General features: G+C 44.1%; 1 protein-coding gene across 1 annotated transcript; it reads right to left on the bottom strand.

The window, feature by feature from the left end:
* Window positions 1-6,235: 6,235 nt before the first annotated feature.
* Window positions 6,236-25,089, bottom strand: LOC307101234 (ATM interactor-like; the record flags this gene model as incomplete). The annotated part of the gene is given in 6 exon segments (XM_079774002.1): window positions 6,236-6,885; window positions 6,888-6,944; window positions 6,946-7,116; window positions 7,120-7,555; window positions 7,557-7,686; window positions 23,928-25,089. Coding segments are annotated over 6 exon segments (2,469 nt in total). The 3' UTR covers window positions 6,236-6,372.
* Between the last annotated feature and the right edge of the window lie 629 nt (window positions 25,090-25,718).

Raw genomic sequence — 25,718 nt, 5'->3', positions numbered from 1 at the left:
CAATTCAGCCTAAGAATTAGCAATCCAAACCCAACAACAACTGAAACTACTCTCAGCCACAGCAAAAACCATGGATGACAACATCTGCCAGCTTCATGTAGACCTTCAGGATCTCAACACCAGGTTTCTGCCAACAAACCCAAAACTTCCTTACCAATGCTCTTAAAGACATCCATAACCTTATGCTTATGGGACATGGCTTCAACCCAACCTGGAGTGATTCAACCGCTATGGTTGATTTCTCTAAACCTGTTGGCTGCAATATATTCTCTTGCCAACTCACTATTCTTTCTACAATAGGCGGCGAACACCTAGTTGGATACTCTACCCTAAATCTCCCCACACTCTTACCTGGCGATACCTGGGCTAAACCCGACTCCGACCTACTTTATGCTGAACCTTACTTCTTCCCCCAAAACTCCCTTGTTGAATTTATACCTAATATCTACATTGCTGCCAACACACTTCAACTATCCCTCTTTCTCAGTACCCATACAACCCCATACCCCAGAACCCCTTATATAAAACTTAGCCCATTTTTATTTTCTTACCTGCTTTGTGAATATTACATATTATGACCACACCTCCAATTCTGACCTTCCTCTTGATCCTTCTAATAACTGCACCTTCTTTCTCACACTATGAATATTACATATCTTAATGACACCCAATATTCCTCCTTTATTGAAAGAACTTCCCTATATTTTCATCCCTCTGTACCTATCCAATTCTCTATCTCCCCGAAGCATTACACCTCCCCCGTTTCCATGAATAACACCATTTCTAAGTGAAAAGAACTCCAGAAACACTCTGATGACACCATCAAGAAACTTGGAGCAACATCGAAAGCCATCGACCACCTGCTCCTGATACCCAACAGGATGACCCTCAACACAGCTACGGACCTGGCTGACCTCGACAAACACTGTGATTTCGGGACCACCATCATTTCTCTCTGGAGGACTGTACCTTGTATCCCACACTGGAATCTTTTTAACCCCATCTATTACATCCAAAAATGATGTAACTCGCTCATCTCTGCTTGGCAAGGAGCTAAAAACGATTTTATTTCTCTTAGCCATTATCTACCTCATCTCCCTCTTCATTAGACTCTTACGCTGCAGAAATAATAAACAAAATTAATTTTGGCCTTCTCGGATCCCTCTCCCTATATGTCCCTCGGGGACCACCAGGTGGAATGTTATAATAATGTTATGGTCATAAGGAAACCCCTCTAATGTATGAAATAATTATTGTGTGAAGTGTTTGCTGTGTGAGACCCCAATACTCTGTAAATTCCAAATTGGTGAACACCCCACTATCTTGATGTGAAAGCCCTGAGCCCTTAAAGTGTAAACGCCCTGCTCCTAGCATAAGGCACACCGTCTGGCCCACACTAATAAGGACACAAGTTGTTTACTACTGGCTATATAAGCATTGGACCTTTCTTCAGTCGATGTCTCCTGCCTGATAGAGGAGGGTTTCACATCGCTTTGAGAGACAAGCCCCTGACTGCTCTGCTGTGTGAGCCTGAACCAACTGCTCCGTCTTCGTCGTCCGTCCTTCAGTGTGCATCACCAGGTGGCCTTTCCTGGAGCCTAGGACCCAGTAGGAATAGGTAAATAAACCCTGTGTGATTGCATACTAATTCTGTCTTGTGTGTTCATGTGTTCCGGTTCAACTCAGCTGTCTAGACATTGAAGTACCAGGAGATAGGTTGTTATTGCTGACCCCTGGTCACCTGCGTTTGTCCCACTGAGTCTAGACAGATAATTAATTAATTGGAGCATAATTGGGACATATGTTATCATAGATGCAAAAAGACAGATAGGCTCAGTTAAGGTAAAGGTTGACCTTGTCAGTGAAGATACCGGCCTAGGACATAACTGCCCACCGTAACTGCTTTTAGTTAAAGTTTCATTTCAGACCATCCTTTGTAGTTACTTTAGGTCTCTGAGTTTGCAAGACCGCCATGCAGGCCTCCCCTTTTGTCGACAGTTTATACTGTTTTTTTATTACTCATCTTTAACCACTGCCTGTTTAACCTTTGGTATGTTTTATATCCTCCCACTTAGAAGCCCAAAAGCTACAACTGGTCCTCTGCATGGACCTGCAAATGGAGGCCACTATATCCATCTTCCGCAGACCCTTAGATCACCCACTTCCAATGGGGCCCTGACTGCCACCCTCAAACTGCAACCCCTTTGCCAGCAAGAAGCAGCCAGAAAGACCTGGAGTCCCCTGTCCCCAATGGCAGTTGGGGTTTCCTAATCAGAGGGGGGACTGAAATAGGAATTTTAGGAGACAATATGCAGGTTTAGGGAATATTTAGAACTGGGGTCCATGGGGGAAAAAAACACAGGGCTACAGACTGGGAGAAGCTACATTTCCATAAGACAAGGAAGCAGCAACAGTTACATTTACAAACGATAAGGGAACTGGGAGTAGCCAAGATATCTGTATTTACAAAATAAAGAAGGAGGAAGAAAGCCCAGAAGGAATAGGAGTACAATCGAGGAGGAGGGCCTCGGGAGTTACTATAGTAACCAATGCCAAAGGAAATATTGACCAATCAGAAGGAATATCAGGACACAGGGACTTGCAGCCTTTATAAACCATAGAAACAGGAAGTTGGCGGGACTCTTTCCCCTGCCCCACGTGGGTGTCTATACTTGTTCCTCAATAAATTTCCACCTTAATTATACCATCTTTTGTCCGTGGTTTCATTCTTTGACTCCAATGGACAAAGAGCCTGGGGAAGCTATCCTGCCCAGGGAACACTGCCTATTCCAGTCCAAAATTCCCGTATCACTAATACCTTTATCTTTCCCCTCCAGGCGCACTCCAGAAAAAGCCCACCTAGAGTCCTTTAAAATCTCTGACTCCCCATCCCTGGGGGCTGGCACCATTTGGGGACTCAGCCCACCTGGTTTTCCAGATGACCTAATAAATTTATAATTCTTTATCCCTTTTGGTCCTTCAGTGATCCTAATAAAATCTGTCTCCTTTGCCCTGACCCGTTTGGCTTAGTGGATAGAGCGTCGGCCTTCGGACTGAAGGGTCCCAGGTTCGATTCCGGTCAAGGGCATGTACCTGGGTTGCAGGCACATCCCCAGTAGGGGGTGTGCAGGAGGCAGTTGATGGATGTTTCTCTCTCATTGATGTTTCTAACTCTATCCCTCTCCCTTCCTCTCTGTAAAAAATCAATAAAATATATTTTTTTTAAAAATCTGTCTCCTCAAACAAAAGCTTGAGACAAGTTTTAAGAGGTGCGGATAAGAAAGGTTATATATCTTCATAAATTCTCATTTAGAAGGGTCTTATTGGGTGGTTCTGGAACTTAGCCAATTAAGGTGTTATCATAAAAAAACAAACAAACAAACAAACAAAACATTCAAACCTGTAAAGAAATTTTGTGGGTTTATTTGATCCAAACTGTCGACAATTGCCAGAAAGTAGAATTTCAATGTATTGGGATAATGCTCCAGAGAATGGCAGTTTTTCACCTTGTTTTAAACATTACAATCAAAGGAGGTTACATGAAATCCACTGGTGATAGATTAGGGAGGTGGGTGAAAGCAAAGGGGTGGGGGAACCTCTGAGATTGGATAAAAAATAAAGTAATAGATAGACACATACTTCTTTGAGTTAGATGGGTACAGGATAGTTAACAGTCAACAATTAACAGATAACAATAACAATGAAGGAATTTGTGGTCTCCATCCTGGTGCCCAGGTGCATATGGTTGTGCCCAGAGGGGTTTGGAAAAAGAAAAGTTACAAGTTAACCCTGACATTTCACAGGTATGTTATTTTATATGTAGAAAGACAGTAGGCTCAGTAAAGATAAAAGTTGACCTTTGTCAAGGAAGATACTGGCCTAGGACATGACTACCCACTATAAACTGCTTTTTAATTAAATGTTTTTAATTTCAGACCATCCTTTTGTTGTAGTGTAACCCCCATCTTACAAAGGATGCCTAAAGTTGAATTATGGAGTCATTTATTAAGGGCCGGCGGCATACGAGGGAGCAAAAGCTCTTCAGACCTCGCAGCCCCGAACAGCTCGCCACGCCTGGCTTATATTGGCAGAATATCACAAAGGTATCGATTACATCTTTGGGTCTGGAATGAGGAACCTGTTTCTCAATTTTACAGAAGTGAAACTGAGCGAGTTAGTTATCTAAAGTATCTACAAATCACTGAATCAACAGAAACACATTATCTGGGACGGACCACCTGGACAATTTAGAATAATTGTGCTGTCCAGATTCTGGGATCACTGAGTCCACAGGAATGCACTATCTGTAACTGTCTTGGGTCCCAGGAATGTGCTTCGATGACCAGTGAGATCACAATCGACGGGATATTCAAACCATCATCAATGGAATATTGGGATAGCATACATAAGTTCAGAAAATCAAAATAACTTTTAAATGAGTACAGAACCCAAAACAGCAAGGTTAAAATATTAAACAGCAACTTTTACCCAAGTATGGTTGCTACCATACTTCATTCCCCACTGGTTTTATATGCATGAGTCAAATCATGGACTCATCCTTATTAGTTAGGGGATTGTACTGCCCCCTAACTTCAAGTAGTTTGACTGCATTAATTTTTCTAAACTGCCTGCTTGGCACAATTAGTTTTCTATTTACTCATCCCACTTCCTTTAAGGGCATTCTCTGTTCTGTTCCTGCTCTCCCGTCCCCTAGCACATCTAGCCTTACTTAGCCCTGGACTTTCTCACTGGCTAGCAAAAATGTTCTTACAGTTACCAAGGCCCCTAGTACCACAGTCCCCATCAGTACTGTCCTCCCTGAAGTCCAGTTCTCCTGCAGGTCAAGTCTCCTCCTGGCCTGCGTGGAGTCCAGGCTAGGGATCTCACGGGTGAGGCCGCTGGTTGCCATTTTCTGGTGCAGGAGCTGGGAGTGGTGTAGCCAGGTCTGGACGCCATCTACTTTAACAGCTGTGGGCGTGCTCAGGATAACAGTGTAGCGTCCCTTTCAGGTTGGGGTGAGTCCTTGGGCAGTGAACTTCTTTACCCACACCGAGCCCCGGGCTACAAGGGATGTACAGGGTCCGCGGTGGGCACTGGCAGTGCATCTCGAACAAGCTTATGGGTGGCTCTCTGAGTATACTGCAGAGCCTGTAAGGACTTGAGCAAGGGAATGGTTATGAATTCCAGCTTTCAGTTTCTCCCTGACCCTGGGAAGGATGGGCAGAGGTCTACCATACAGGATCTCAAAAAGAAGCGGGAACCCCTCCCGGTAGAGGGTACACCTGGCCCATAAGAGGGCGAAGGGCAGGAGGTTGGTCCAGTTTTCACTGGTTTCTAGGACAAATTTAGTTAAACTCCTTTTTAGAGTCCTGCTCATGCCTGTCCTAAGGCTTGAGCTATACTTTGAAATACCTTGGCTACAAAGGCGGGGCTGTTATCTGATCCTATGACTACTGGCAGCCCGAACCTAGGTATAATCTCCTGGAGTAATTTCTTGACTATTATAGAGGCAGTTTCTGTCTTAGTGGGGTATGCTTCAACCCAACCCGAGAAGGTGTCTATGAGAACTAGCAGGTACTTGTACCCTGACGCTGGTGGCTTATTCTCTGTGAAATCCACCTCCCAATGCTCTCCTAGGGAATTTCCCTGGGACCCGAATTCCCAGGGGGACCCTCGTACCTTGCTTAGCATTTACCTGTGCACAGACAGTACTTCTAGTGACTATACTTTTAATTATCTTATCTAAGCTTGGTATATTGTACCTGTCTCGCAGAAGTTCAGAAGTCTTGGTGACACCTATGTGGGTAGCCTGGTATAACTGGGCAACTAACGTCTGACCTAGAGCCTCTGGGACCAACAGTCTGTCATCTGGTAGCATCCACCAACCATCTGGTCCTTTGATGGCTTGCTTCTGTTCTGCCAATTCCTCCTCTTGTTTGGTGTAGGAGGGGGTCTGTTGTAGGTCGGGGTCCGGTAGGGTTACCAAGACTTGTAAAGGCCCCACTGGTTTTGGGGCGGCTTCCTTGGCAGTTTGGTCTGCGGCTCTATTTCCTCTGGCTTCAATTGTCTCCCCTTTCTGATGTCCTTTGCAGTGCACCATTGCAACTGCCTTTGGGAGCCAGATGGCCTCTAATAAGGCTAAAATCTCTTCCTTATTTTTTTTTATTTTTTTTTTTAGGTCAACATCTTCACTTTATAATACACTCACATTTATATACAAATTTCATGTTTACAAGTACAAAAGGCAAAGAACCTCAAAGAACGGAAGAACTGCATATTAACTACATTCAATAGAGTTAATACTGTTGTCTCCACTCCCCATTTTCTAAATCAAGGAAATTGTAAATGCCATTCCACACATGGACTTCACTTTTAGAAGTTGGAGACTGTGTGTGGTTCTGCACATGTCTGGGTTTCTACAGAGCTGAACTGAGATTCCATCGTGTTCCAGGCCAAATCGGCAAGAAGAAAGTCATCCATTGCTGTTTGTGTTTCATTGCTGGTGAAGAACAAGCTCCCCAGGGTTTCAAAGCCAGAATGCATGGTCTGTGTTTCTATACCATTGAACTGAACCTTGCTTTCTAGAGCAGATATGTTTTTAGCAGCGGAGATCCCTTCAGTTTGGGTCTCGGTGTCAGAAGAATCAGTACTCATGGAAAAGCTGGAGTGTTTCAGAATACTTCCCAGAGACAGATGAGGGCTACTGTCTAAAAAGAAGTTTAAATCTGTCTGTGTCTGCGTGTCAAATATTTCAAGGCCTAAGAAATTAGAATTTCCCCTATAACTGTAGGGCTGGGCAGAGGTGTCTGCAAGTAGGAAGTCAGTTTGGATCTCTATGTCCAGTGATTCTAAGACTGGCTCAGTGGTCATGCTGCTAAGCCCACTCCACTCTCTTCAGTTTGAGTCTGAATATTTGAGGCCGAAAAGAACTCTTCGATATCAAAAATCAATTGCGGGATTCTGGGTTGAACCAGATGGGAGCTGGCTATCAGGTCCAGTGTTTGTGTCAGACAGAAGACTACGATTGTCCAGTGTCTGACCAGGCAGATTACTAGACAAGATGTTTTCTAAATCACTTAATAAATCTATAGTTTGGGTCTGATTATCTGTCATGTTCTATGAAGGAAGCATACTGTTCTGTGCACTAAAGTTTATAACTGGTGCAGATTTCTCAGTATCTTGACTTAAAGTCTTAGGGTGGTTCTGAGGTAACAAACCATGAGTAACAGTCTCTCCTACTAAGTTGCTGCTTATAATATTGTCTGTAGCAATACCGTATGATGAATGGACACTCTCAAAAATGTCTCTGCACATTACAGCTTGGTCCATTTGTACTCGGTCATCTGTTGGACTTCCCATTCCACTGGTTTGAGTTTCTCTGGAGATTCCACCTGCCTGGAAAGAGGCATCTAAAAACGCATCAGTCTGAGCAGCTCTAGATGAAGTTACCTTAGAACTGGGCAAAAATGTCTGAGTATGAACACTAATGGGAAGGGAAACTTGAGAACCAAAAGTCAAATCAGTTTGAGAACAAGACGATACAGAGGAATCAGGGCTGTGCAGAAGGTATAAAGTGTTGTGTGGCGTAAGACAGATCTGTCTGTACATTGATTGAAGAAATGCTGTTCTTTTGACATGCGTTCCCTAGTTCTTGTGAAGGACTAGTGCCCCGGCCAGCGGGGTCTTCTAACGGGGGTACCGAGGCGGCGCACCTAAGAGAATGAGAGACAGACAAGGGACGCAAAGAATGTAGGCAAGACAAACGGGTTTCTTTTGTTTTTTTTTATTGAGGTATTATATGTGTACATATCTTACCATTACCCCCCCCCCACCCCACACCCATACATGCCCTCACCCCCCAGAGTTTTGCGTCCATTGTTTATGCTTATATGCATGCATACAAGTCCTTCCTTTGATTTCTTATCTCCCCCACCTCTCCCTAACTTTCCCCCTGTAATTTGAAAGTCTGTTTGTTGCTTTACTGTCTCTGTATCTATCTTTTTGTTCATCAGTTTATAATGTTCTTTATTATCCATAAATGAGTGAGATCATGTGGTGTTTTTCTTTCATTGACTGGCCTATTTCACTTAGTATAATATTCTCCAATTCCATCCAGGTTGCTGCAAATGATGAGAATTCCTTCTTTTTTATGGCAGCATAGTATTCCATTGTGTAGATGTACCACAGTTTTCTGATCCAGTCATCTGCTGACGGGCAACTAGGCTGTTTCCAAATCCTAGCTATTGTAAATTGTGCTGCTATGAACATAGGGGTGCATATATCCTTTCTGATTGGTGTTTCTAGTTTCTTCGGATATATTCCCAGGAGTGGGATTACTGGGTCAAATGGGAGTTCCATTTTCAGTTTTTTGAGGAAACTCCATACTGTTCTCCACAGTGGCTGCACCAGTCTGCATTCCCACCAGCAGTGCACGAGGGTTCCTTTTTCTCCACATCCTCGCCAACACTTGTCGTTTGTTGATTTGTTGATGATAGCCATTCTGACAGGTGTGAGATGGTACCTCATTGTTGTTTTGATTTGCATCTCTCGGATAATAAGTGACTTTGAGCATGTTTTCATGTGTCTCTTGGCCTTCCTTCTGTCTTCTTTTGAAAATATTCTGTTTAGGTCCGTTGCCCATTTTTTAATTGGATCATTTATCTTCCTTTTATTAAGTTGCATAAGCTGCCTGTAGATGTTGGAGATTAAACCTTTATCAGTGATGGCATTTGCAAATATGTTCTCCCATGCAGTGAGCTTTCTTGCTGTTTTGTTGATGGTTTCTTTTGCTGTAAAAAAGCTTTTTATTTTGATGTAGTCCCATTTGTTAATTTTCTCTTTAGCTTCCATTGTGCTAGGGGCAGTGTCAGTGAAGAAGTTCTTTTGGCATATGTCTGAGATTTTGTTGCCTGTGGATTCCTGTAGTATTTTTATGGTTTCCCGTCTTATGTTTAAGTCCTGTATCCATTTTGAGTTTATTTTTGTGTATGGTGTAAGTTGGTGATCTAGTTTCATTTTTTTGCATGTGTGTGTCCAATTTTCCCAACACCATTTATTGAAGAGACTGTTTTGACTCCATTGTATGTTCATGCCTCCTTTGTCAAATATTAATTGAGCATAGTGGTTTGGGTCGATATCTGGATTCTCTATTCTGTTCCATTTATCTATATGTCTGTTCTTCTGCCAGTACCAGGCTGTTTTGAGAACAGTGGCTTTGTAATACAGCTTGAAATCTGTATTTGATTTCAAGCTGTATTACATTTTCAAAGATAGACCATATGTTTCATTTATTCTTTATTTATTCTTCTTTATTCTTTATCCCTCCTACTTTATTCTTCTTTCTCAGGATTGCTGCAGCTATTCGGGGTCTTTTTTTATTCCAGATGATTTTTTGGAGAGTTCTTTCTAGGTCTGTGAAATATGCTGTTGGTATTTTGATGGGGAGTGCATTGAATCTGTAGATTGCTTTGGGTAGTATGGACATTTTAATGATGTTGATTCTACCAATCCATGAACATGGTATGTTCTTCCATCTGTTTACGTCTTGCTCTATCTCTTTTTTCAGTGTCCTGTAGTTTTCCGCGTATAGGTCTTTTACCTCCTTAGTTAAGTTTATTCCTAGGTATCTTAATTTTTTTGGTGCGATGGTAAATGGGATTGCTTTTTTAGTCTCTCTTTCTGTAAGTTCACTATTGGTGTATAGAAATGCCATAGATTTCTTGGCGTTGATTTTGTATCCCGCTACATTGCCGAATTCATTTATTAATTCTATTAGTTTTTTTATGGAATCTTTTGGGTTTTTTATGTACAATATCATGTCATCTGCAAATAAGGACAGCTTCACTTCTTCTTTTCCAATTTGGATGCCTTTTATCTCTTCTTCTTGCCTAATTGCGATAGCTAATACTTCCAGTACTATGTCAAACAGGAGTGGTGAGAGTGGGCATCCCTGTCTTGTTCCTGTTCTTAGGGGAAATGGTTTTAGTTTTTGCCCATTGAGTATGATGTTTGCTGTGGGTTTATCATATATGGCTTTTATTATGTTGAGGTATGATCCTTCTATTCCCACCTTGTTGAGAGTTTTTATCAAGAAAGGGTGTTGGATTTTGTCAAATGCTTTTTCTGCATCAATTGATATGACTATGTGATTTTTATCTCTCAATTTGTTTATGTGATGTATCACATTTATTGATTTGCAGATATTGTACCATCCTTGCATTCCTGGGATAAATCCTTCTTGGTCATGATGTATGATCTTTCTGATGTATTGCTGGAGCCGATTTGCTAGGATTTTGTTGAGGATTTTGGCATCTATGTTCATGAGGGATATTGGTCTGTAGTTCTCTTTCATTGTGTTGTCTTTATCTGGTTTTGGTATTAGGGTGATGCTGGCTTCATAGAAGGAGCCTGGAAGTGTTCCTTCCTCTTGAATTTTTTGGAATAGTCTGAGGAGGATAGGTTTTAGTTCTTCCTTGAAAGTTTGGTAAAACTCTCCTGTGAAGCCGTCTGGTCCCGGGCTTTTGTTTGCCGGAAGCTTTTTGATGACTGCTTCAATTTCTTCCATAGTTACTGGCCTGTTGAGCTGTTTAGATTCTTCCTGATTGAGTTTTGGAAGGTTGTATTTGTCTAGGAATATGTCCATTTCCTCCAGGTTGTCCAGTTTGTTGGAATAGAGTTGTTTGTAGTATTTTGTAACAATCCTTTGTATTTCGTCGGGGTCTGTTGTTATTTCACCTCTTTCATTTCTGATTTTGTTTATTTGAGTCCTCTCTCTTTGCTTCTTGGTGAGCCTGGCTGGAGGTTCATCAATCTTGTTTATCCTTTCAAAGAACCAGCTCTTGGTTTTGTTGATCTTTTGTATTGTTTCTTTGGTCTCTATGTCGTTTATCTCCGCTCTGATCTTCATTATTTCTTTCCTTCTGCTTACACTGGGCTTTTCTTGTTGCTCTCTCTCTAACACTTTGAGTTTTTAGGTTAGGTAATTTATTACCATTGTTTCTTGTTTTTTGCAGTAGGCTTGTAGAGCTATGAACTTCCCTCTCAGGACTGCTTTCGCTGTGTCCCATAGATTTTGGATTGTTGTGTTTTCATTGTCGTTTGTTGCCATGATGTTTTTTATTTCTTCCTTGATGTCTTTGGTAACCCAGTCATGGTTTAATAGCATGCTGTTTAGTCTCCATGTGTTTGATTTCTTTGGGTTGTTTTTATTGTAGTTGATTTCCAGTTTTATGCCACTGTGATCTGAGAAGATACTTGATATGATTTCTATCTTCTTGAATTTGGAGAGACTTTGCCTATGTCCTAACATGTGCCTATGTCCTGAAAATGACCCATGTGCACTTGAGAAGAATGTATATTCTGTGGCTTTGGGGTGAAATGTTCTGAAGATGTCGATTAATTCCATCTGGTCTAGTGAGTCATTTAGGATTGATGTTTCTGTGCTGATTTTTTGTTTAGAGGATTTGTCCAATGGTGATAGTGGGGTATTGAAGTCTCCTACTATGATTGTATTGCTGTCAATCTCTCCTTTGATATCTTCCAGGAGTTTTTTAATGTATCTTGGTGCTCCTGTATTGGGTGCATATATGTTTACCAGAGTTATTTCTTCTTGTTGGATTTCTCCCTTTAGTATTATGAAGTGGCCTTCATTATCTCTTGTAATGTCCTTCACTTTGAGATCTAATTTGTCAGATATAAGTATTGCTACCCCAGCTTTTTTTTTTCATTTCCATTCGCCTGGAAAACCTTTTTCCATCCCTTTACTCTCAGTCTGTATGCGTCCTTTTTTTTTGAGGTGGGTTTCCTGTAGACAGCAGATATATGGGTTTTGTTTTCTTATCCAAACTGTTACCCTGTGTCTTTTGATTGGGGCATTCAATCCATTTACATTTAAAGTTATTATTGATAGGCACTTATTTGTTGCAATTTTTATTCTATACCCCTGTGTTCCTTCTTTGCTTCCTATTTCTTTCTTTCTTTCTTTCTTTCTTTTTTTTTTTACAGCAGACCCTTTAGCATTTCTTTCATTGCTGGTTTGGTGGTGATAAACTCCCTTAGCCCTTTTTTGTCTGTGAAGCTCCTGATTTCACCTTCAATTTTGATTGATAGCCTTGCTGGGTACAGTATTCTTGGATTGAGACCCTTCCTTTGCATGACTTTGTATATTTCATTCCATTCCCTTCTGGCCTGATGAGTTTCTGTTGAGAAATCAGTTGCTAGTCTGATGGGAGTTCCTTTGTATGTAACTGTCTGTCTCTCTCTGGCCGCTTTTAAGATTCTTACTTTGTCGTTGGTGTTTGCCAACTTAATTATAATGTGCCTTGGTGTCGGTCTTTTGGGGTTCATTTTGCTTGGAACTCTGTGAGCTTCTTGGATTTGTGTGGGTTTTTTCTTCCCTATATCAGGGAAGTTTTCTGTTATTATTTCTTCAAACAGGTTTTCTATTCCTTGCTTCGTTTCCTTTCCTTCTGGTACCCCTATTATCCTGATGTTGTTTTGTTTTGTGTTGTCCCGAAGTTCCCTTAGGCTCTCCTCATGCTTTCTAATTTTTGTTTCTAGAAGCTGTTGTAATTGGGTATTTTTTTCCATCTTGTCTTCTAGCTCACTTATGCGGTCCTCTGCTTCTTCTAGTCTACCCTTGATGCTTTCTATTGAGTTCTTTACAGCAGCGATGTCATTTTTCATTTCTTCTTGGTTCTTCTTCATTTCCTCTTGGTTCTTACTCATATTGTCGAATTTCTCTTCCATCCTTTTCAGCCACCTTACGACCATTTCTCTGAATTCTTTCTCTGATAGGTTGTTTGCCTCTAATTCGTTTACTTCCTTTTCTGGTGATGCCTGCTTCTCTTTCCTATGGGGGCTGTTTCTTTGTCTCCCCATGGTCTCTCTTCTCCGGATGTCTGGTTATATAGTTCTCTCTCTCTGGTGTTGATTTAAAGGTACAAAATACAACACAACCAGGCACAACACACAAGGCACTGAACTGAATTGTATTCACGATATTAATAACCTCCAATAAAGGTAACCACCAGAGAAAGACAAATTAGGGTATAGAAGTGGAAGAGGGAGAGTAAAAAGAAAGAACAAAAAAAAAAGAGTGTGAATCTGAACTTGGGAAAAGAGCAGAAAAAAAAGGAAAAGAAAAAAAAGTAAGAGAGACAAGAACAATACTAAGAGAGAAAAGGGGAACAAATTATTATATATGGGGAGTAGACTCCACTAGAACAACCACTAATCCCAGCAAATTCCAGCAACATGAGCCTGGAGATTAATACAAACTGCAGCACCAACTAATATCAAGTGAGGCAAGGGAAAACAAAAGTAAAAAACAAACAAAAACAATGCAAACAAAAGAACCAACCAAACAAACAAAAAGAATAATCAAAACAATCTCATAAAAAAGCATAAAAATTCAATCTAATCAACATTCAAGCAAACAACAACAAAAGGCCAGAGAGAAAAATAATTTTTTTAAGGTAGCGTAGAGAGAGGTATGTATGGATTTGGAGCAGGGGGTTGGGAATTAGATATATAAGTAGGGTGAAATTTTAGCAGAGGGTAAACTGAAAAAGTAGGGAAAATCTATAGCCAGAAAGGGTTAAGAAAAACAGGAGACCAAAAGGGGAAAGGTTAGGAGGAGAGTGATGGCAAAATGTTAGCGTTGAGATAGGGTAAGGGAAAGATGCAAATACAATGTAGGACACTAATCCCAAAATACAAGAAAGGGAAAATCAAATGACATTAAAAAAAAAGTAAAATAATAGTAATAATAATGCTGATTGAAAATAAAAATGTAATAATTAAAAAGGTGAAAATCGAGTGAGGAAAAAGAAAAAAATTTAGTTTCTTAAGTAAAAGATGCAAAAAATGAAAATAAAAAAATTAGAATAAAAATTTTTTTTTTTAAATTGAAAAAGGAATTAAAAATTAAAAAATAGGAAGACTAAAATGTGCAGTAGCGGCTGTCATTCACTTCCTCTAATATTCTGTTTGGTATGCCTGTTTCCCAGTCTAGGTGGTATTTCAGTTCAGCTTCGTTCCACTGCTTCTCAGTTTTGTAAGCCAGTCCTGCTTTTTGAGCCGGCCGTGTCTTAATTTCTCATATTTATTTTTGATTACACCAGAGATAATTAACATTTCAGCCCCTGGGTGGCAGTGTTTCTGAATTGACTTCCGGGCCTCTCTAGCTTTTTTTTTTTTCCCCCTCTATGGCACTCACTACCGGTTTGTGGAGGTGTGTGCCTCAGAGCTGCCTCTCCGATGGTCACACCCAGCTCTGTTCCCAGGTTCCGAAAAAACAACTTCCCCCTGCAGTCTTTCAGGGTTTTTCCACCTGGGATTTCCTATGTATTGGGCTTAAAATCAGAGTCAGAAAGAGCCCAAGTGTGCGGACAGTGGGTCTGTGCGCCAGACTAGGTCGCCTGCTCTCCTTTGAAAATTCTTAGTCTGATCCTCCTCGTCAGATTAAAATGAGTTGCTTTTAAGAGGTCACTTCAGTTAGCAGCTCAGAGGACCCCCTTCCACATTCACAGATCACGGCAGTTCCAACTGCCACCGATTTTTCTAGGCACAGACCTCCCGCTTCCTGCCGGTCTTGCGGCTCGCGCGCTTCCCTCCCACCAAGGGGATTAGAAACCACACCTTATTTCAGGCGAAATCTGACCTTTCCGTGGTGCAGTGAAGAGTTCCTTTGAATCCGAATGTTTGCGCTGATAGGGGACCGGTGTTCTGGTACTCGCAGCTGTTCAGTGTTTGCAGTTGTCGCGGAAAGTCAGGTTTCCAATAAAGTCCTCCTTTCCTTGCAAGATGGCGAGGCGCCTGGTGAGCCCGCAGCTCCAGGAGGAGACCCAGCCCCCGTGGGTGCTGCACGGTCAGGGGAGCCCTGGCCAGCATTCCCCCGCCTTCTCCTGTAGTTTAGCTGTCCCTTGGCTTGCCAATATACAATCCCCCTGCGAACCTCTGTTGCTCCTACTCTCCGCCCCAGGACCAGACTCCAAACAGGACTCTATTCCGTCGCCATTTTTTCCCCCCACAAACAGGTTTCTGATCAAGCCTCAAAAATTTATTCTTACAGTGTTCCTTATATGTGGTTTCTAGAAGGGGAGATACCTAGGAGGGGTGGGGGCTGAGCGGGTCATGTGGGCTTAGATAATTTGGCTAAGGTCGTAAAGGGTGCTGACTATAGATAAAGGGTGTGGCGGTTGAAGGGCGGCTACAGAAGGAATGCTTTGTCCTCAGGCAAGAGGAAGTGGGCCTGGTTTCCGTGAGTTTCTGTTTCAGTAACTTACTGAAGTAAGGTCAGAGTTAATCCTTTGACCAACTCTTGGCTCCTGACATCTCCTCCCTTTCTGTTTAAGAAACGGGAGTGGGCATTAATCGACTGAGGAGACATTGACCTGGTTACTCCCGTGGGCTTTGCACACCCACCGTGTGTGGCTCTTGACATCTTTTGGGGAGGAGAGGCAGAGCCATTATTTTTATCGATGTCAACCTCTATGCAAACCAGGTATACTCTCAGGGAAATCCAGAGGAGGTTGGAAAAATGTCCCGACCTTCCCTTGCAATGCTTTGCTCTGCACTCGGTTCAATACCCATACCTCTGGCTCTGGCTAGAGCGTAGGTAAGCATCCCTCTGGTTAAGATGCTGTCCCCGTAGGGAAGGAGCAAGTCTGGGTCCGGAGGTGCTCGCGCTCTTGGTAAACCGAGTCCCACCTATCGGCCATTTCCAGGCGTTAATAATTAATCTGAATGGGTTTTGCTAAAGCTGAATCTATTTGCTGTTTTACGAGGTCGGTTATTTTTCTAAATGCCCAAGGGCCAAATGTAAGAATAAGGAGAAAACCAACAAGGGGACCAAGGATGGGGAGGAGGTAGGGGAGCAGTCCATTAAGTCCACTCCAGAGCGGGTTCTCAAATAGCTCTTTTCATCTCTTGACGAGGTCTTCTTGTAGCTTCTTGATCTTGTCTCGGACGATGCCAGACTTGTTGGCGTAGAAGCAGCATCGTTCCTGTAGAGCCAAACATATCCCTCCCTGTTCTGCCGTGAGTAAATCTAACCCTCTTCTATTTTGTAATACGACTTCTGCTAAAGAATCAATTTGGTCCTGAAGATCACTAATGGTCCCTGAAAGAGCTTGGACATCATCAATTAATTGATTAGAGAGTTTTGTGTAGGAGTGTATTGCTACTCCTAGACCTGCTGTGCCGGAAGCTACGGCTCCAGAGATCCCTGGACCAACGAGTAAGGGGATGAATTGGACAGCCCGTTTACTACGCCCAGCAATGTAATCAAGACTGGGTAAGGGAACAGGCTCATCCCCTGGAATAATGGAGATGTCTGGGAGAATGTTAGCTTGTAAGCAAAGTCCAGTCCAATTTGTTGGCAGGGCTGTATAGGCTAGATTATTGCCACAAAGGAAAACTTGCCCGGGGGCAGGACATAGGGGCTCAGAGTAGTTAGTGATTTTGGAGCAGTTAGAAAAGGTTATAAATCCCACATCTAGATCATAACTGTTATTTTGGAATGTTCTTTGATATCAGATAGAAAGGTTGAAACCTACAGGTTGAACCCTGAAGGGGACATTAAGACTACAATTGGTACCTTTAGTGATGGAGGGATTGGGTGCAGGAATAGCTGTGGGCATGGGGGTTCCAAGAGTCATGCATAGCCAGCAGTCTCCAGCAAGGTGAGGGTTGGAAGCATTTAAAGCTGTGAGAGTGGCTTCTAGGATGTTATTTGTCTGGGTATCAAGATCTATATCCCGAGGTTTTGGGAGAGCTAATGGATGGTATTAGAGGGGAGGATACATGAGTTTAATAATTTCTTCAATTTGTTTTTGAACTATGGATTCTCTTACTCTCTCTGTTGGCCCACCACCATCAGGTATATGAATAGGTGCTTGTGGCGGCCAACAAGTATCTCTTCCAACCTCGCCAAGGCAGGAGGCTTGGGCATATTTAGTGTGTCCTGTTGAGCTGGAGAAATCAAGCTCACCTCCCATGGTTCCTAGTTTAGTTTTCTGGAGAATGGCTGTTAGATATATATTACCATCTGTGTGGGTACACTGCTGGACACTGTTGTAGCAGGTCGAGTGGAGTTCTGTGACGTGTTGGCAATTACTGGGACACTTGCCCTGGTTTGCCCTCAATTGTAGGTATAACCTTGGGCTTCCCAACACATCTCCATCCTTGCTTGAATCCTCCCCCTATTTGGCTCTCATAGATTAAGAAAGCAGTTTTACTGCCACAATCAACTGTTCATGTATAAGAGGTGGGTGTTACTCCACTGTTGCCCTTCTTACCGTCACAGGGATTACCAAATAGTTTTAAGATTAGTTTCTCATGGTCAACCGGAGGTCCAAAACTGCCGTTGGTTATTGGTATTAGGATTAGTAGTAGGACTTCAGTAATTGCTTTCATGACCTGTAGAGAGAAGATAAGTTTGCCTCAGGGATAATTTCCCTGGATGCGAGATTATTTTTCTTTTGGGGGGTTAATTGGCTCGACGAGGCGTTCGGGTAGCCATCGCGGTCCTTCCTCTTGTGTATCATAAACACAGGCGGATCCGCGTCCCCAAATGAGGACTGGATCAGGACCATGCCACTTAGAGGTTAATGGATCTTTCCACATAACCTTAGCATATTGATTTTTTGTTTCTTGGTGCCAAAGACGGTCTGCAGCAGATTTTCCGTTGCTATCTAGCTGTAGAAAATTGAGGGTAAATAATGCGTGATTAAGGATATTGCGGGGAGAGCCTTTTGTAGGATAAATGTTGGTTGTTTTGAGTTTAGTTATGGTATTTTTAAGGGTTTGATGAGCTCGCTCTATTATTCCCTGCCCTTGAGGGTTATAGGGAATGCCAGTGACATGTTTGATTTGGAATTGATGACAGAAGTTTTGGAATGCTTGGGAGGTATATCCAGGCCCGTTGTCTGTTTTAATTTTTTGAGGTTTACCTATAGTGGTGCTACACTGAAGGACATGTGCTATGATATTTTTAGAAGCTTCGCCGCTATGGAGAGTGGCGAAGATGAATCCACTATAGGTATCAATGGTTACGTGGACATATTTGAGATTGCCAAACTCAGAGATATGGGTAACGTCCATTTGCCATATTTCATTGGGGAGTAGACCTCTTGGATTAACCCCTAGATGAGGGAGTGGCAGGAGGGTAACACATCCTGGGCAGTTTTTAACAATCTGTCTGGCTTGTTCTCTGGTAATTTTAAATAAAAGGCGGGGCGTATGGGCATTAAGGTGATGGAGAGCATGACAGTGCTCGGCCTTAGTAACAGAATTTATGGTGAGGGAACATATCAGGCGGGTGTTTTTATCTGCGAGTGAATTACCTTGGGAGAGGGGGCCGGGGAGGTCGGTATGAGCTCTTAAATGCCCAATGTAGAAGGGAGTTTGTCTTTTCAGGATAAGGGATTGAAGTTGGTGAAAGAGAGGGACAGCATTAGTAGACAGTTTAATATAGGGGACTGTTTCAAGTAAAGGGACTGAAAGTGCTATGTAGGCACTGTCTGTATAGAGATTGAAGGGGGTATTATTTAGGATTTTAAAAATCTGTAAAATGGCAAAAAGTTCTACAAGCTGGGCAGATTGGAATGGGGATTTAGTGCTGTAGCACTGTGAGTCTATGACGTATGCCGCAATGCCGGAGGAGGACCCATCAGAGAAAACCAAGGAAGCCTCTTTTAAAGGGGTGATGGAGGTTACTTTAGGGAAGATGAATGGATGTAGTCGGGTAAATTGAAGGAGTTTATGAGAGGGGTAGTGATTATCAATATTACCCTGAAATGAAGAGAGGGATATAATCCAATCATCTTCATTTTGTGAAAGCCAGTTTATTTGTTCCTTGGTGTAGGGGAGAATAAGTTGGTCAGGATCTCTGCCGAAATATAGGCGGCTTTTTTCTCTACCTAATTTTATGAGTTTAGTAACTAACAAGGAATATGTAGTAAGAACCTTAGACGGGGAAGAGGGTAGGTGGATCCATAAGAGGGGGTTGTCTTGCCATAGGACTCCCGTAGGGGTGTGGGGTGTCGGGCAGATGATGAGCATAAAGGGTTTATTATAGGATATGAATGTGATTTGTTGTTGTTGAATGGCTGTTTCTATGATGTGGAGTGTTTTTTCTGCCTCTGGAGAGAGTTGGCGAGGGGATAAAGGATTAGAGTCTCCTTGTAATGTATCGAAGAGGGGTTTTAGTTCTTCTGTTGTTAGTTTAAGATAAGGCCTGAGCCAGTTAATGTCACCTAGGAACTTTTGAAAGTCATTGAGGGTTTGTAAATGGGATGTTTTGAGTTGAATTTTTTGTGTGGTGATTTTGTTTGAGTTTAGTTCAAAGCCGAGATAATAGTAAGGGTCTTTTAGTTGAATTTTGTTTGGGGCAATTTGTAATCCGAGAGAGGAAAGTCGATGATTTAATTCCTGACTACGTTTAAGTACCTCGAAGGGGGCAGCCCCTGCTAATAGGATGTCATCCATGTAATGAATGATATAGATAGAGGGCCATTGAGGCCTGCGGGGGTCTACGGCCTGTGCGACAAATTTCTGACACAGGTGGGGCTATTTGCCATGCCCTGAGGGAGAACCTTCCATTGATAACGTAGCATAGGGCCTTTAAAATTAGTGACTGGGAGGCTGAATGCAAAACATTCTCGGTCTTGGGGGTGAAGAGGGATAGTGAAGAAACAATCTTTTAAATCTATAATTATTTTAAAATGATTAATGGGAATGGCAATAGGAGAAGGGAGGCCAGGTTGAAGGGCTCCCATTGTGAACATGGTTTTATTAATTTCCCTAAGGTCTTGTAAGAGACGCCAAGATCCAGATTTCTTTTAAATTACGAATATTGGAGTATTCCATGGAGAGGTTGTAGGTTCTAGATGTCCAGCGGCCAATTGCTCCTGTACTAACTTTGAGGCGGCTGTAAGTTTCTCGTTAGTTAATGGCCATTGATCTACCCACACAGGGGAATCAGATTTCCATTTGATCTTATCTGCGAGGGGTACAGGAAAGTCAATGACCGTCATGGAAAATTTTGGTTTCCTAGTCCTAATCGGTCATTTTTGGGTGTTATGGAAAGTGGTTGTTTGATGCCTTGATTATTTTTCCTAGTCCTTGTCCTGGTAAAAAGCCTTGGTTAAGCATTTGTTGGGTAATAATTTCATTGGGGCTACACATAATGAGCTTTAACTGAGATAGAATATCTCGTCCCCATAGGTTAACAGGTAGTCCTGGGACAATGTAAGGTTGGACTTGCCCTGAGTTACCCTCAGTATCTTTCCAGGTTAGGATTTTTGCGCTCTGTTTTGGGTTGGTAGATTGGCCAATGCCTTTAAGATGTGTTACAGAGGCTTCGCAGGGCCAACTGGGGGGCCAGTATCGGGTCGATATTACCGTGGCGTCTGCCCCTGTATCTACTAAGCCTTTAAAAATTTTTCCGTCTAATTCGAGGGTGAGTAGTGGTCTCTCAGTGGTGATCTGTTGAACCCAATAGCTATCAGAGGAACCGAAGGCAGAATCCAGCCTAGGTTGTTGAATGTAACTTTTATTGGTGGAGTTCAGGGGAAGTAGGATAAGCTGAGCTATTCTTTGTCCTTTGGAAATGGATATGGGCCCTGAGGGCGCTGAAGCCAGAATGGTGATCTGTCCTGTGTAATCATTGTCAATGACCCCTGGGGTAACCTGAAGGCCGGCCAAGGAGGAGCTACCACGCCCTAAGATTAAACCAAATGTTTCTGGAGGTAAGGGTCCAAAGGCCTCAGTGGGATAAGTTGAATGCCTTGATCTGGTATTAATATTGTATCGGAGGCGGAACAGAGGTCCAGTCCTGTACTTCCTGGGGTGGCGCGGCAGAGGGAGCTGATGCCTGAGCGGGAAGGATCTGTTGTGGGACGAACCTGACAGCCCCTTGATTCGGTGCCTGGTTCGGGGCGGGGGCTGGCCCCTTAAGAAGTTTCCCTGCCTTGGCAGAAGGGCTTTACCCTCGATATCCGTTTTGGAGTGGCATTCATTAGCCCAGTGGGGACCGCGTCGGCACCGTGGGCAAGCGGTCTTTGGAGGAGCCCGTGGTTGTTAGCCACTGGGGCAATCCTTTATGGAGTGTCCTGGCTGTTTGCAATTAAAGCAGGTTTTTTGCTGTGTATTCGGTTGTTTTTCTTGGGTAAAATTTTTTAGAGCCGCTCCTATAGCCAATCCAATGGCGTGGGAGGTACCTATACCAGAGCAAAGTTTAATATAATCAGAAAGATTGCCACATCGATGAGGTCTTATTGTCTCTTGACAGATAGGGTTAGCATTCTCATAAGCGAGATGCTTTACGAAGGCACTTTCCGTCTCACCTCCCCCCACTAATCTCTCAGCGGCGTCAGTGAGGCGGCTGATACAATCACTGTAAGGCTCGCCAGCTCCTTGGCGAATTTTGGCTAGCGAGGTGGTGGCAGAGCCCTTGGGGGGGAGACGGCGCCAAGCCTTAAGACCGGCGACTTGGATTTGGGCTAGTAAGCCAGGGGGAAATTGGGCCTGGACTTCATTGGTTTCATAGGGGGGTCGGCCAAGAAGTTTGTCTCTGGTCCACGAGCGGGAGTTTTTACTTTCATTATTGCGTTGGGCTGTTTCTCGGCAGTTTTCAACCAAGTCTGTGCGCCAAAGGACAATCACCTCCTGAGAGCGTGGCTCGGGCTAGGGATAGCCAGTCATTAGGTGTGAGCCATTTGTCACTTCAGCTTTCGAGAAGGGCGATGGTGAATGGGGCCGTAGGGCCATAGTTACTGACCGCGGCTTTAAGATCTTTAAGATGTTTAAGGTTAAGGCGGCGGTATTTTTGTTCAGATGTGTCACTCTGGCTAGGGCTGGGGTCTTCAGTGTCTGAAGCTTCATTGTCTGAGTCTGGATTTTGATTTTGAGAGTCAGAGCCTTCTTCTAGTAAGTTATCTTCTTCCTCAACGGCTGTAGGGCAGGAACCCTGACTGCGGGTGACGGGAAATGCGTGGAGGGTGGTTTTTGATTTTGGGTTTTTTGGGACGGTTTTGGAAGGGTTTAGGTTAGTAGAGAGGGTGGTAAGTTCTGCCTCGAGGGCTTGGACTTCTTTAATAAGCTGGAGGTGTTCACGTTTTTGTTGGAGGATTTCTTTTAAAGAGGATATGTCTCGGGTAAGAGAGACTTTAGCTTGTCTGATGGGGTCAGAATTAAAGGGTAGATTTGGAGCTGTAGCACGGAAAGGAGGAGGATAGTAAAAGGTGGGGGGGGTTGTAGGGTGGGAGTTTGTAAGCTTTATTAGGAGGCTCTTGAAGAGCAGGAGCAGTGAGACCCCAGGGATCTTCACCGTCGTGGCAATGAGCAGCCTGTTCATCAAGGGTTTCTTGATCTTCCGGGGAGAGTTTATCATCGAAGGGGGTCTTATTTAAACCTTTAAGTGAGGGATAGATACCGGGGACCTTAGTGCTAGGGGTAGGATGAGCTTCTTTGATTTCTTCCATAAGATCCTTTTGAGGTGGGTCTTCTGGCATATTTACCGTGACCGACGGACAAGCCGAGGGCGGGCGGGAACTATCTTTTAATACTGTCTCTCCTGTTTTTATTATATCTTTTATATCAGGATCTAGAGGATGAACTTTAAGAATATCATGTATAAGTTTCCAATTAGAGAAAGCGGATATAGGAATCTTCTCGGGGCCAAAAGTCTCATAATAATCCTGAAGGGCGTCGCCCACTCTTTTCCATCGCTTTGAATCGATGGTGCCCTCTAGTGGAAACCAGGGACATGTTTCATGAATAAAATAAAAGAAATGTCTAAGGTCCTTTCTTTTTACCCTTACTCCTCGCGTCCTGAGGGACTCCTTGAGCCCACCGAGGAATACCTCATGAGAACTGAGAGAGGTGCCCATGTTGACGTGGGAGCTTCTCAATTTTGCCTCCTCCGTGTAAGCCTCTGGGACGTATAAACCCCGTACCAGGTCAGCCCTGAGTTTCCGTTGTGCCTAGGACAGTTGTCTCGTCAACGATCTCCGTTTGCCCAAAGGCCCCTGCTCGCGTATCATAGGTCGGGATGTATAAGCCCCATGCCAGGTTAACGACCACTAAGACAAAGCGAACTGGTTTGCGAGAGACGTGACGAGGAACCAACCAGAGACAAAATACTCCTCAGGGTGATTCAGAGTTCTCGCTCAGCCAGATCGTGGTACCCTTAACTCTTCCCGGATTGGCGAGATGAGTGCTTATTAGCGGACTGGAGGTTGAAACGAGAAGCTCAAAGTGTAGGAAATTTGTCAAGGGGCATAAAAATTCGTTCTCACAAGGAATTCACTCTTAAATCTTTGTCTGAAAAGATCATCTGCAAAACTCAACTGCGATCATACTCACGGACGGGCAGCTCCGCGGCGATCAAGGGACGAGTCTTCACTCACGGCGAGTTCCGCGGCGACTCAAGAGGGTGTCCGGCCGGACCGATGTGCAGATGTTCCCCGGAGAGCCGACCCTCGGGCCTCACGTTGGGCGCCAGAAATGCCCCGGCCAGCGGGGTCTTCTAACAGGGGTACCAAGGCAGCGCACGTAAGAGAATGAGAGACAGACAAGGGTCGCAAAGAATGGAGGCAAGACAAACGGGTTTCTGATCAAGCCTCGAAATTTTATTCTTACAGTGTTCCTTATATGTGGTTTCTAGTAGGGGAGATGCCTAGGAGGGGTGGGGGCTGAACGGGTCATGTGGACTTAGATAATTGGCTAAAGTCGTAAAGGGTGCTGACTATAGATAAAGGGTGTGGCGGTTGAAGGGCAGCTACAGAAGGAATGCTTTGTCCTCAGGCAAGAGGAAGTGGGCCTGGTTTCTGTGAGTTTCTGTTTCAGTAACTTACTGAAGTAAGGTCAGAGTTAATCCTTTGACCAACTCTTGGCTCCTGACAGACTAGATGAATTTTTACTCAAGTTCACTTGAACACCTGTACTAATTGGCTCAACAGCAACAGGATTTATAACTTTTGAAAGAGGAAGGCTCTCCTTAAGAGAGCAGGCTTCTGAATCAAGGCCAAGAATCAGAGTTCCTACTGACAAGGGCAGTGAGTGCACAGCACCGGAGGCAGAGCCCTGATGATCAACACCTAACACTACAGGCTGGGCCGAGGAGTCAGCTGTAGGCACAAAGACAGGCATGGGAGAAAACTGCATAACAGGTAGTTTAACCAAAGCCACTTTGGGCTTTGGTAAAAGCAATTTCTGAGGATATTTTGGAGCTGTTGTAAGAGTCTGCTTTCTGGCATTAGAGCCACAAGAGTCTTCAAAAGAAGCTTCTAGCTTTATTTCTGAAGTTTCTAATTCTTGAGTGTCTGGTCTCGGGGTTGGTTGGTTGCTCAAGGATTCAATGGTCTTATTGGACAACTTCTGGTTGTGCAGGCAGTTTTCCATTTTTCTTTTCCTACCAGGTGGGTCCCTGTGCTCTGCAGGGATCTCATGGCCAGTTCGGTAGATGTGGGACTGTAATGCAGTTCTACTTGCATAGGGACAGCCACATGTGCACTGGAAGGTCTTGCCACAATCCTCTGCATGTCTTTTCAAGTCCCATTCAGTGCCATATGAATTGCTGCACTTACTACATTTATGCTTCTTTTCAGTGTGCATTTTCATAAAGTGCTGTTTTACGAGAGAAAATTGAGAAAATGGCCTGTCAGGGCCTCTAGGACATCCTTCAATTGGACAACAGTAGAATTTTGGTACAGTTTTCAAATCTTTTCTTATTGTTGGATTTACTATGCCATCCTGCAGGCGGTGGCTCTTGACCAGGTGCATGTTGAGCGTGGGGCTGTTGGGCAGGATCTTGCTGCACCCGCGCACAGTGCACAGGATGTTGGTCCGCACGGCCCGGGACAGCTCACTCACCGACGGCTGGATCAACTCCCCAGCCGGCGGCACCAGACCCGCAGGCTGCTGCTTCGCCGCCGCGGGCTGAGGCCCGCTGCCCCTCAGCCGTCCAGGTGGTCTCCACAAGCCCGAGGCGGCGGCGGCCCCCCTCGCAGCCGCCGGGACGGCTGGGGCGCCCGAGGCCAGAGCCGCTGGTCCCGCCGCCGCCGCCACCTCAAAGGCCGCCATGGCTCCCGCACAGCAGTCCTCTTCCTTATTTTTAATGTCCTTTCTGGCTGAAGTTGGTAGCCCTCTTTCCCGGGGGATGGCACTGTGTCCCCATCGAAGGGGCTGGATTAAGGCCAAAAGTTCGGCTTTTTGTACTGATGTCCCCCTGTTCAGAGACTGTGACCAAATTGTGTGGTCCAGGGTGACTACCGCTGCTCCTGCATATCAGATCCCATCCTGAACATAACTGCTCCCATCCGTGAACAGTACTTGGTCTGGTGATGACAGCGGGACATCTGTCAGGTCTGGGCGAGCTGTTTGTACTGCGTCTGTTACCTCTGTGCAGTCATGAATGGGTTCCTCTGGATCATCATCTGGAAGCAGGCTGGCAGGATTGATGGCCAGTGTCTTATGGCACAGGATACGGGGCTGGTCCAGGAGAAGAGCTTGGCATTGGGTGATCCTGGTGTTTGACATCCATCTCTCCGGAGCACCTCGAAGGAGGGCCTCCACAGCGTGGGGTGTTGTCAGGGCTAGTTCCTGGCCCAGAGTCAGCTTATCTGCCTCCTTTACCAGCAATGCTGTGGCAGCCACTGCCCAAAGGCACGCTGGCCACCCTGCTGCCACAGGGTCTAATCTCTTAGACAGAT

The sequence above is a fragment of the Cnephaeus nilssonii genome (genome assembly GCF_951640355.1).
Source record: "Cnephaeus nilssonii genome assembly, chromosome: 6".
NCBI classification, from domain to species: Eukaryota; Metazoa; Chordata; class Mammalia; order Chiroptera; family Vespertilionidae; genus Cnephaeus; species Cnephaeus nilssonii.
The sequence above is the reverse complement of the archived record's forward strand: the minus strand, read 5'-3'. Positions and strand labels throughout refer to the sequence as shown.